At 43.6% G+C, this 13,318-nt stretch overlaps 1 protein-coding gene across 1 annotated transcript in view; it reads left to right on the plus strand.

Annotated features, from left to right (window-relative positions):
- The window catches only part of LOC129043472 (histone-arginine methyltransferase CARM1-like), a 322,921-nt gene that overhangs the window by 221,598 nt on the left and 88,005 nt on the right, over positions 1-13,318 (plus strand). The window contains 1 exon segment of the mRNA XM_063650130.1: positions 1,318-1,408. Within this exon segment, the coding sequence (XP_063506200.1) occupies positions 1,318-1,408 (91 nt within the window).

The following is a 13,318-nucleotide window of genomic DNA, read 5'->3' on the forward strand; positions in this document are numbered from 1 at the left end:
TTATCTGACATTCTTGGAATTCCTATTAGGTTGAGGCTCATAACATTATCCTCTAAATTTTCCCAAGTTTACACAAGCAGAGATATGTATTACTTCTCTGAGGCTATTTAATATCCTTGTATCATCTCAAAATTGAAAAACCACCAAGCAATCATTATTGTTTTGATACCAATGCCTGAGATTTAGATGCGGACATATGAATGAGGTTATGATCATGCTTTGCCCCTGACCACTTCTGAAAATACCCCAAATAAAATAATCTGTTTTAACAGATATGGAAAGCCACATAGTTTAAGGATGGGCACTGACTATCAGATGAGATTCCACTCCCTGGATTTTGCTCCACTCTTTTTTAGCTCTGCGATCTTGACCAAGTAACGCAAATTTCTCTGTTTTCTTGTTTATAAAATGGACACGATAATACAACCCACTTTATCTTAGTGTGAGAATTATATAAATTAATGCATGGGAAGCCCTTGGAAAAGTACATGACAGGGTTATCATAACTGAGAAATTTTAGCTATTATTGTTGTTTTTATGACAACATCTCTGGTGTCTTAAGTCAGCCTTATTTCTGAAATATAGTTAGTAGTTCCTCTTTCTTTCATGTGCAATTTAACAAATGGCTATAAAAAGATTTTCCCTAAAATTGCAAGAGGAACAATGCTGATCATCAGGTCTGCCTACTCAGAAAGGCCCGACTTCAGGCATGCCAGTCTAGGTGCTCATTTGCCCACTGAAGAATCTACCTTTCCTGTGGTGATTGTGGATGCCAAGAAATAAGCACAAATGTGTATTTCCCAGCATGAAGATTGGTGAGCATCCATAAAAACATAAATCCCAACAGCACCTAAGAAGACAGGTGGTCGATCTGATTCTACATGGACAAAGTCTGAGAATGAGAATAATAATGTGACGGGAGAATGGGATTGTGATTATTTTTAAAGCTAAATTATTGTTACAATAAAGAAGAGATTAAATAAATAAATAAACGTATCCAGAATTCATAGGACATACAGAAAGGCAAAAAAAAAGCCAGTAGCTGAGAAGGCAAGTGCCAGGTTAAACAGCTTGCCTAAGTCTCTACAAGCTTTTATCATTGTATTGCTTTGTGACTTGCTTTGATATTCTTTTCTATAGCCCCTCTACTCTTCTGCCTAATTTTTTATGCTTGCATTGAGACAAAATTATATTTTATGCCGTCGTGTCATAACTGAAGCAAAAGAATGGAATTGGTCTCAGGTGGCAGGTGAGTATAGCCTTCAATCAGAAAGCAATAGAAGCTGACTTCTGGGTCTGTTGTGTTTTGCTCATTAGGAATGATGTTCCCGACATTCAGCGACATCCACTTGGCCCCTTTTTCTGATGAACAGCTCTATGTGGAACACTTCTCCAGAGCCAGTTTTTGGTAAGGTTCTTTTCTCCTCCCTTCCTTTTCCTTCAAAGTGAACCAGAGTTTTTAAAACTATTGCTAATTGGGGTCATATGCCTGTTGTTGGGTGGGGGGAGGGTAGGCGGTGGCAGTGAGGCACCTATCCCGTACACTGTAGAATGTTTCGCAGCATCCCTGGTCTCTACCTACTAGATATCAGGACCATCTTCCCCCCAGAGTTGTGACAACCACAAATGCCCTCGAGACATTGCCAAATGTCCCCTTGCAGGTCAAAATCACCCCCAATTGAGACCACTACTCATAAATCAGAGACAGGTGAATCAAGGAGCCGTTCATGCAACATCAAACATCCGGAAAGCTATCCTGCTGCTAAAACAATATCCTCCCCTACCTGCTGTTGCTCTCTTCCCATTTTTCACCATCCACTTCTTTGACTCAGGGCAATGGCTTCTGTTAGGACTTGACTTTGTCAGAGAGCATATCAATCAGTACACCTGATAAATGAGTTGATCAAACCTTTTTGGAGTTTTAATTGGCAGTTGGCTTTTACACCCACCTCACCTCTCTGAGATTGAATTTCTTTATGTGTAAAATGGGAACTGATACAAAAGCTCCTGCCAGTTTTAAACTACCGTTGTTTCTGGAATTCCTTTGTGAGAACTGGTTTTTACAAGAAGAAGGAAGGAAGGAGAATGGGAGGGAGAAAGAGAGCAGATATCATCCTTGTTGGAATGTTACATGTGTGGGAGCACAGGCATGGCCTGCAGGGAGGTCGGGATCCTCAAATTTAAGGTTTGACTTTGGTCTGAGGTATACAGGGCCTTATAATACAAAGAGGTCCAAAGTTGATTTCTTGGGTTTTCTCTTTGTAATCCTAGAGAAGGGACAGCAAATAAGAGGTACTTTGGTTTCCTGGGCTACTAAGCTCTTTGAGGAGTGGGGTTAAATGGCTGATTTTTCTTTCTATTTTTTTGGCAAAATAGGCTTTCCTAGCACAGATTCAGGGCATTTTGTGGTTTTGTTGAATCTGCAATTCTGAGATTCTAAGCCACAGGCTTTCCCGTGGGGGTGAATGGCTTCTTGGTGTATATATGTGTCGGTTGGGGAAGGGGGATGGTTGGGGAGCTTTTACCTTAATGATCATTGCTCTGTGAGTTTATGCTGACCCTGAATGATTACATTTTAATTATGACCTCCTGAGGAAATGCAGAGATGAAAGGGTTACGAATTTTAAGCAGCAGAATAGACCAGACCAACAAACTAGAGGTTTGTTGTCCAGGCAGTCCTTGTGTGACCTTCCAGCCATACCATCTGCTGCCATCTTACTAACTTGAGGATATTAATGATCACAGTGGTTTGGCTCAGACTTCCACCACATACCAACATGCTGCTATTTATTGCATCTAAAAATGAAAAACAGAAACAAAAACGAAAACAATCTTCTCTGGATGTCGCTTTCCCAGTCAGCCATGGCCGATTCTCTAAGCCCCTTTCAGCAAAATTCCTCAAAAGAGTTGTCTATACTCAGTGTCCAACTCCCCCCTTCCATTTCTCACTGGAGCCATTTCTCCAAAACCACTCTTTTCGAGGTCACCAGTGCCCTGACCTCCACTTTGCTAATTCCAGTGATCAACTGTCATTTCTCAACTTATTTAACTTACCGGCATCATTTGAAACACTCTTTTTGCCCCATGATCTTTTGATTTTTCTCCTCCCTTGCTGGAACTTTCTCAACCAGCTATCCCTTCACTGTTACTTGTCTCCATAAGACCCTGATGTTGGAGTGCCCCAAGATGCAGTGTTTGGACCTCTTCTCTGTGCAGGCTCACTTGGTGAACTCACCCATTCTCATAACTACAAATACCATCCATAGGCTAATGGTTCCCAAGTGTCCCTCTCCACTGCAGATGTATCCTCCAAACTTCGTATTTTCCTAGCCAACTGCCTCCTGGATGTTTCCCCCCTTGCAGATATTTACCGTGTGCAAAATTCAACTTCTGATCTCCCAATTTCTACCCAAAACCTACTGTACTCATAGTTTTTCTGTCTCAGTTGATAACAACTTTATCCTCTCTATCATTCAAGCCAAGAACTTTGAAGGCCTCTCTTTATCTCCTGAATCCAAACCATCAAGTAATTTTATTGGTTCTATTTTCAAAATATATCTAGAATCACACCAATTTTTATTATATTCACTGTTTCCTCTTTTTCTCAACACCATCATCTCTCATCTAGATTACTGCAATAGCTTCTTACCTGTCTCTTCTCAACAGAGCCAAAGCCTCGCAGGAGCTTCTCCATAGTCTGGCTCCTAGGTACTCTCTAGTCTCATTTCCTACTACCATGTTCATTTGGCTCCTGCTGCACAGGCCTGTGTGCTGATCCTCAGACACATCAGGCATGCTCCTAAGTAGGGCCTTCGCATTTGCAGTTTTTTGTTTTTTTTTTTACTTTGAATACTTTTTCCTGAATGTTCACATGGTCAATTCCTTTAACTCCATAAAGTCTTTGTCAAATGCCACCTTCTCAATGAGATCTACCCTGACCATCCTATTTTAAACTGTACCCATACCACACCCAACACTTCTTTTTCAATTCTGTGTTTTTCCTCTAACACTTACAGCATCCTAAAAGATATATAACCCCTTCCTATTATTATCTATGGTCTGTATCCCTCTTGATAAAATGTAAGCACTGCAAGGTCAGCAGTGCTGTCAGTTTCCACTGATGTATCCCAAGCACCAAGAACAGTGCCTGCCACAGGGTAGGCTCTCAGTAAATGTTTCTGAATGAATAAAAACTTCAGTATGCCCAAACATGCATGAAAATAATTATTAAGATGGTAGGTGATATATTTCCGGTTTTTCTATCCTTTCTTTACAAAAACAGAATCATAAGTACCATTTTATAGCTTGGTTTTTTTTTTTTTTTTTACTTTCACAATACTTTGTTGACATGTTTTCATACCATTTACATACTTTTGGCTGAAGAGTATTTCTTTTGTGACTCATAATTGATTAACTCAAGTTTCAATGTTGAATATTAAATTATTTGAATTGCCATTTTAGTCCTATAGATTCTATAACAAACCACACCAAGGTTTCAATATTCTGTAAGAATATAGAATCCTATAGAATTCTATATCCTAAATTCTATAAGACACAACAGTAAAGTGAACCTCCTTTCATATAAATTTTGGTGTACATTCTGATTATTTCCATATGATAAATTGCTAAAAGCAGAATTACTGGACCAAAAAATGTGAAGGAGGAACTTATAAAAAATTATTCTTATATATTGCCAAATTGCCCTCTAGAAAAGTTTTACCAATTAACACTTCCACCAGTGGTATTTGGGAATGTCTGCTAACTCTTGCCCATACGGGATATGCTTTTTAAAATGCCAATTTGATTTGCAAAAAAAATGGTGGCCAGTTTATTTTTAATCTGTATTTCTTTGATAGCTGGTGCATTTGAACGATTATTTTTAGTCAACAAACATAAAAATATTTTTAAAAATATATAGTTATCAAAATTCACAGCCTTTGCTTTCCTTCTAATTCCTCTCCCTTTGTGAGGTTTCTGCATTAGATGACTGGCATTTGAGTATCTTGTTGCTTTGATCTAGGAAACAGGTGGTGAATGCTTGCATGATTTCTGTCAGAAGAAGCAAAGAAGTGGATATGTACGCTGGGGGCGGGGTGGGGAGTGGTGCAAAAAATAAGTTTGGGTGAGATCTCTCAGCTGAGAGATTAAGGAACAACTAACTGGCTAAACAAGATCATCAGATGCAATCAGTTTTCAGTCCTCACCTGATTTTCCTATTATCTGCACTTGACACAGTTGACTCTCTCTTTGCTCCACTTCTGAAGCCTGAACCTGGTTTTTCTCCTACCTTTCTGGCCCCTACTTCTCAGTCTCCTTTTCTGATTCTTCCTCATGGCCCAAATCTTTGACGTTGGAGTGACTCCAGGTTTCTTTCTTACATGTCTTCCCCTTTCTGTCAACACTCACTGTCTTACTTGATCTCATTCTGTCTCTTGGCTATAAATACCATCTTTCTGTCTACAACTCACATAGTTAGAACTCCAGCCCAGACCTCTGCCCAGAACCACAGACTTGGATGTCCAACTGGCTGTTGACAACTCCACTTGGATGTCTATTGGGCATCTCAAAATTAACATGCTTAAATGCAAGCTACTGATCCTCACCATCTCCCCACTGCCCACCTTTGCAAAACAAAACACCCCTGTATCTACTACAGTCTTGGCAATAGCCTTCTAACTTAAATCCTCTTTTTAAACAACAACCATGCTCTTGATGAAACATAATTCAGATTATATTATTTCACTGTGTAAAGTCTTCTAGTGGCTTCCCTGTTTCTGCATAGTGAAAGCCAAAGTTCTCATAATGATTGGGAAGACCGTACATGATCTAGTTCCTACCCTGCTACCCCTCTGACTCTGTCTCCTACTACTTCTTCTCTCACTCTGTCTGCCCTCTGGCCTCCATGGCTGACCTCCTTGCTTTCCCTGGAACAAACCAGGCATGCTCCTGCCTCCCTGACATTCACTCTGCCCAAGACACAGACAATCCAGTGGCTTTTCTCACCTCCTGCAGGTCTTTGCTCACATGCCACCGTCCCAGAGAAACCTTCTATTAATTACAAACTGCAGTCTCTTACCTCCTGCAAGCCTGTACCACACTTCTCAATTCATTTTTCTTTATACCACGTATCACCATATATCATATTATATGTTTTTACTTATTTATTGTCTATCTCCCCCATGAGACTACAAGTTCCCTAAGTGTGGCTGCTTCGTTTACTTCTGTAGCCCCATCATCCATCCTGGCTAACAGTAGTTGCTGCAGACATTTTTGATGATTAGAAGACAAATGCATTGATTTGTAAAAATTCTGTCTATGTTAAGGACATTAAGACTGTCGTATTTTCTTCAGAATTTCCAGCTTGCTTTGTGATTTTATTTGTGATAGTTTTGACCACAAAACAACTTAAACTTTTTATGTAGCTGGATCAACCAATAATTATCTTTTCTTGTTTCTTTATTTTCCTTTGTAATTTTTTGGCTCCCCCTCCCTCTCCCCCATGAATTGGATATTAACTTCCTTTTTTAAAGTTTTTACTTTTCCATGTAACATTTTTTAAAATTTGCATTTAACTCTGAAATTCATCTTAGTATACAGTCTGGAATAATCATATAACTTTATCCTTTCCAAATAACCAATTATGAGGCTCTCTCTTAGTAGACCAAATTATTACATTCTGATGCTAGTAGCAGTCACCTATAAAAATAATAATTTTCTTTTATATGATGATTCCTTGGGCCCCATTAATTAATGTGATGGGAATTATCTCCTGAGAGTAAGGCCCATCATAAAGAATCATCATTCCCAACTGTAATTCTTCTTAATGTGATGGGTACCTGTGGCATTATTGAAAATTGTTGGCTCAGGGGTTTTACGCCAAAGCCTATAGATACAATTTTAAATAGATTCTCATATGAAGAAAAATATATACATAGGATCAATTAAGTGGTGCAGCCAAATATTGTCAAGAAGCTTGAGACTAAACTAGACTGTTTTTTACATTTATTACAGTTATAGAAAATAAAAGCATAAACAAGATAGGTAGTAGTTAAAAGCCAGATGATTCAGACTCTAGATCCAGATGGAACTATGTTTAATTCTTGGTTCTGTCAATTACCAACCATAAAGCCTTAGCCAAGTTAATTTAATCTCCCTGAGATTAATTTCAATGCATAAATTGAAGAAGATAATTTTACCTACCTGGAGATGATGAAATTTCAGGGATGAGTCCTCTGCTTGTACGTTTCTACCATAATAGTCCTTTCTTCATGGGCCAGGTTACCCGTGGTGTAGGGTTCTTCCAGATGCTGAATATATCTATCCCAATTACATATTCAGAGACCAGGAAAATAATCATAGGGCTTGCATGAAACAAGTGGATACACTGTGAGACGGACTTGGTCCAAAACTCCACTTACTACCTATCCTCCACAGCCTTCACTAACCAGAGGCATTCTAGATTTTTTTGTATCAATATCAGCTCAAACTTCTCATCTAACATTTCTCAAAAAATCGAGGTATCCTTCCTTCATCACGGTTGCTTTGTCATAGAAACCCTGGTCTCTCTGGAGAAGGAGTGGGGAATGTTTACTGTGTGTGCTTGTGGTGGCAGTGAGGGTCCTTCCTCAAGAGGACTGGGACTCTACTTAAGTCTGGACCACTTGGATCTGGAACTTAATATTTCCATTGTGACAGCTGACATCATCCTTCTGCTCATGAGCTAGCCATTTTTTGTTATACAAATTTAGCACTATCCTAGCTGACTTTCCATCTATTTTACCTGTCTAGTAACACTAGGATCTATTAACACCAAAGGTTCTTGTAGGTCAAGGTGCCCGATTGCTACTCTACCCTAGCTTTTTACACAGTAATTATGCCATTCTTGCCTAGGCCAGATGATTACTGCTTTCCTGCTCTGACATTCTGAAATGTCATCCAAATTGTATTCATTCAGAGCACAATTTAATGGCCACACCACCTAGCCATCTTTCATCTAGCAAGGACAACTACTCTAAGGCTCTCAAAGATGCCACTGTTACCTAACCAGTTTTTTCCCTATTACCTTGTAAAAGGAAAGTTTCCTGTGCTCTGAGAAAACAGTCAGGTTGAATGTTCTTAGGTATTCCATAGTCAATCCATCTAGAATTTCCATGTCCCTGAGCCTTCTGACTCCTTCCTCAATGCAGCAGAAGTTCTGAAATCTCCACCTCATTGACTGCAGGCCATCATGATGACCAAGCTTCAAAGTGACATCCAGTGGATTATTAGGACTGGCTTCTGGTGTCTTGTTAGAACACTGAATCTATGAGAGCCCCATTTCAATGAGTTGCACTCTCTCCTCATTTACATTCTGCCCTCTTTGTGGACTTAAAATCTACTCTAATACAATATTTCCTAGTTCTTAGCAGAAAATATTATCTGGCTTCTGCAGTTTTTTAGGTATGTAAATTACCTCCTTCTGGAATACGAATTGTGTTTATTGCTCTGGCTGTGCTTGAGTTACTGGCCTGACAGCGATGAGGAACTATTAGCCTGAAGGCAATGAGTGATCATGAGGCAGATCTTGAAGAGAGTAAAATCATCTTTCAAGGCACAGGCTTTTGGAGAAGTTGTTGCATAGTCTTTAAGCAAGGCTGTTTTCCTCTGGCAAAAGGGGAAAGAATTCTGCCTCTGCTGGCTTGAAAGATTCAGGGGAATTGGAAAGATTTCAGGCTTCTCTGCTTTGCCCACCCTATTATCCCAACCCCAGGTCTCAGGGCCATACCCTTTCCCTGTTGGGGCCACAATTTTAATACATAAGACCTGTCAAGAGTGCATGTCCAATCTCCTCTGCAGCTCTTCCACTATTACCGTTTTACTCTCTTATTTGGAGTAGGGGGATGGGACAGTTTCAGTTCCAAAGATGTGGCTTCTACTTGTCAAATTCTATACATGATTTTCAGCACAGCAGGCCTTGGAGCACCAAAGAGATAGGAATTTCTTTAAATCTGCTAGAAAGCCCCTCTGGATTTCACAGTGTGTCTTAAGTTGGGAGTTGGCTGCTCTGAGATTAAAATTTTCTTTTTGCAAAGCTTGCAGTGCTGTCAACAGAGGCTTGCCTACTCCTCAATTCATGTAATTATCATTGCTCCAAAATTTCAAGCACACAGTTGCCATAAAGCCCAATGTTTCACCTTCTACCTTTACTGCATCCTAATTAACCATAGGCAAGACCGTTAGAAATTGTGATGAAAGGCTCGGCGCAATGGCGCAAAGTGCTGTAATCCCAGCACTTTGGGAGGCCAAGGTGGTTGGATCACCTGAGGTCAGAAGTTTGAGACCAGGCTGGCCAACGTGGTGAAACCCTGTCTCTACTAACAAAAATTAGCTGGGTGTGGTAGCAGGCACCTCTAGTACTAGCTACTTGGGAAGCTGAGGCAGAGAGAATCACTTGAACCTGGGAGACGGAGGTTGAAGTGAGCCAAAATTGCACCACTGCACTCCAGCCTGGGCAACAGAGTATATAGGTGAAGCTTATATACTACAACTTTATTAAGAAGTGTATTTCTAGTGAAACAAGAATTGGGAGAAAGAAGAATGAGGCAGGGAATGAGGAGAGTGCTAGTGCAAAGGTGCATTATAATTATGAGATCCTTGGGGTGTTGCTTCACCAGCCAGAAACCTCTGTGGCCAGTGGCACCTTTGACTAAGTTTAGCTTGGTTCTGCCTACTCAGCCTGGCAGGCTGCATTCAGCTCACACTACCAGCCTGGAACCCAGGATGCCAAGGGCAAGCCAGGTGCGGAGTGGCAAGGGGTGTGTGAGCAAGCATGGGGTCCGGTCTCTGCGCATAGCCAGGCATGCCAACTGCTGCTGTAGGACAGGCAGCTCCAGGTGCCAGCAGTGGCAACGGCTCCCTGCAAGGCCACAGCTGGACCAGGTGCATTACAAGCAGCTTCCACGGCTGGCACTGGGGAACACAGTAGTGCCCAGAAGCTTAGAGCCTTCCAGAAACTGCAGGGCCCTAAAGAGGGAGTCACAGACCTGGCTCAAGGAGCTCCCAGGTCTGGGATCCCCGAAGGGCTGCAGCCCTTCTCTTCTTTTTGCCTGCAAAATGGAGAGCAAAGGGTGTGTTTCAGCCATGTTTGTGTCACAGCTCTTTTAGCCCTGAATGGCGAGTCCTGAGTTCTTGTCCTGCATACAGGAAGAATGAGGTATTCAGACAAGTGGAGGGTGAGCAAAACGAAGAGGAGCTTTATTGAGCAAAAGAACAGCTCAGAGGAGACCCACAGTGGGTAGCGCTTCTCTGTACCCAGGGTGTCCGGAAGAGGGTTAAGCTCTTAGCAGAGAGGGTAGCTCCTCTCTGCAGCTGTTCATCCAGTTGTCTCTCCATCCTCCCTTCGAGTCTGGCTGAATCCCAGGTTTTTATGGGACTCAGAGGGGAGGAAGTGCGTGCTGATTGGTCCACAGGTGGCTATGGGCCCACCCAGGGAAAAGCAAAGCACCACAAGTTCCCCTCAGGTCAGGGTGACTGGCGGCCCAGCGCTCAGGTTTCTGCCCCTCCCTGGCTTGAAGGTGAGGCTTCACCGGGGATCCGCCCCCTTCTGCCCAGGAGCCTGTCTGCCTCCAGCCACTGTTCATGCCTTCATGCCAAGGGGCGCCTGCAGGCCAGTGCTGGGCTGTCCTCAGCCACCGCTAAGCCTCCCTTTCATGGTTGTCAGAGCCCAAAGTCTAGAGGAGGTCGAGGTGGCAGGGGGCTGGTGTGTCAGCACTGCCGCAATCGTGTGCACACCTGGCCAGACTGCAACAGCGCCGGCCCCAACTTAGCTCCAAGATCAAAGTGGACACCAACAGCGGGGAGAAGCCAGGCAGCAGCAGCAGGAACTTCCCAGCCTGCCGGGGGCAAGGGGATCCTCCTGGGCCCCCAAGAGCGCAGAGATGCCTGGGTCTGCAGCCACCCTGCAGCAGCTGCAGCTGCACCCTAGAAGCTCTTGCTCCAAATTGGAAGGGGCGGATCTCTCGCCTGTCTCTAGGTCCCACCAGCTCCATGGAGCATGCAGCCCCGATAGCGCCTCCTTGCAGCCTGAGGCGGGGGCTTCATGTCCTCACTGGGCCTGGGCCTACGACTGGGGCAGGGGTGATGTCATGAGTTCTCCCTGTGGCCCTAGTGCCCAGGGGCGGCCCGGGGCTCCCCCTCGTCCTGCTTACTAACTCCTGCCCCCTTGAACAGTGTGTCTGGTTCACCCACTGGGCTGAAACTCTCCAATGAACAGGACACGCCCCCTGCCTCAGTACCGCGTCGCCAGCTGACGGCCATGCCTGGGGTGAGGGGGCGCCTCCAGGAGCAGATGGCAGGCACGGGGCCTGACCATCAGGATTGTCTGGCTTAGCAGTCACCTTAATGTGAGGCAGGTCCTGGGGGTACGGTCTCAGGCGGCCCCATACACAGCCTCTTCCTGAGGCGCAGGAACTTGGCGCCATCGGCGAGTTGGGCGCAGTGGTCATGTCACTGGGTAGGTCCTCGAAGTGGGTGCCACTCCCACTTCTTACCCTGGGCCCCTGAAGCGGGGCCCCAGCTCCACGTCTCGGGCCCGGCCCCCACGCTCAGCGTGCAAGCGCGGCACCACCCTGGGCCCAGCTCTGTCTTGGGGACCCTCTCTGCCCATTTTCTGTGCCTGACCTCCCTACTCTCCCTCCAGCGGGTGGCTCGGCCTAGCCCTATTCCCGGGGCTCCCAGGGGTGGGTTCTCAGGGCAGCAGGTTCCGGGGGCGCTCCCAGGGGCAGGTTCCAGGGGCTGCCCACCTCAGAGTCTGTACCTAAGGACCCGCGACCTACTCCTGTACCCCACTGCAGCCAGCGTCATGACAGCGGCTGCTTCGCACAGGCTGCCGCTGCCATCATTACCATGCAGACCATCAGGTAGTAGTAAACAGGAGATTGTTGGCTCTCTCAGGACCATCTTCAAAAGATCAAATGAACTACATCCAGGACAGTTTATACAGCAGATAAATGAATTTATACACTGGCTTTTATCTCCTCATTTATCAAATACTCATCCTGCCAACATTAACTAGCCTTCTGGGTCTTATGGCATGTCATACCCAAAGTTAACAGGGATGCCCCAGGGCAGGAGGAGAGAGGCACATTGTACAGGCCTGGGGTGAGACATTGTTGCACCGTGCCCATGCGAGGTCAGAGGAGCCCATCCTTTGGCACAGCTGGTGCAGAACACATGGCTGAGGATTCCAGAGACAGGTAAGAAAGATCTGGGATGGCACTTAAAAGGTGATATACCACCTAAGGCACCAAACGATATTTTCCAGTTCCCTTTTCAGAGTATTATGCATGGATAGTATGTGTCTATCATGCTTGACCAGAGCAGAGCCAATTGAGTGATCTCAGGGATCCCAGTGGTGAATGGCCTGTAGTCAATGGTTTTTTACAGAAATCGGAGGTCGGTGCTTGCAAAGGATGAGGGAAGATAAATGTAGGTAGAATATTGCCATAGGCAATGAGAGCTCCCTTTTTGCTCCTTTCTACTCTGAGTCTACTAAATACCTTGTTGCCCATGGTACTACTGAGAAACATTATTTTTAAAGAAATCCATTCTACTGAGTGGACAAGCTGCTGAATTCTACTGTGAAGGTAATGAACAATCTGTTCCTAGCCTAATTATGCACCAACCTAAATTTCCCACTGAAGTTTCTTTTGCATAGTTAGAGTTTTAGGCCTTCTGGTCATTCCCAAAAGTATATTTGACATGGATGGTCACTAGTTCATAGGAATACTATGTAGATCAAATAAAAATATTTCAAATTAGCATACGAGATAACCAAATTTTTTTCAGAAGCCAAGTAAACAGCACAAAGCATCACAGAGAAAGAACTTATGTAGGAATATTACCATAACCAAAAAATCATGTCAGTATTTTCATGTGCCCCTGCCCTTATCCCATTCATATTTCAGTGATTTATTGGTCTCTAATCCTCTTTCAATTACCTAGTGCTCATTCTTGATATGTCCTCTGCATCTCTGTTTATATCTGCAGCTCTTGAACTCATCTGGCTTATGCTCTTAGGATAAGCCTTGATTTCTGTATTTATCTTGTTTCATAACATTTGTCAAACTCATGGCTCTTTTATAATATTCTGCCTCTATGAAGCTCATGCCTCTTCTACACATCCTGACTTGTGTTGTCAGGGATATGCAGTATTCCCATCCCCTGGCCCAATTATGGGTTGCAAAATTTAGTTCAGTCCTGGTAGAATTAGGACTTCACTGAAACAGGCAAAGCTATTCTCTCAGAATTATGTGTACATAGTACAGTACCTAAAGACCCA

The sequence above is a fragment of the Pongo pygmaeus genome, chromosome 13, assembly GCF_028885625.2.
Source record: "Pongo pygmaeus isolate AG05252 chromosome 13, NHGRI_mPonPyg2-v2.0_pri, whole genome shotgun sequence".
Taxonomy (NCBI): domain Eukaryota; kingdom Metazoa; phylum Chordata; class Mammalia; order Primates; family Hominidae; genus Pongo; species Pongo pygmaeus.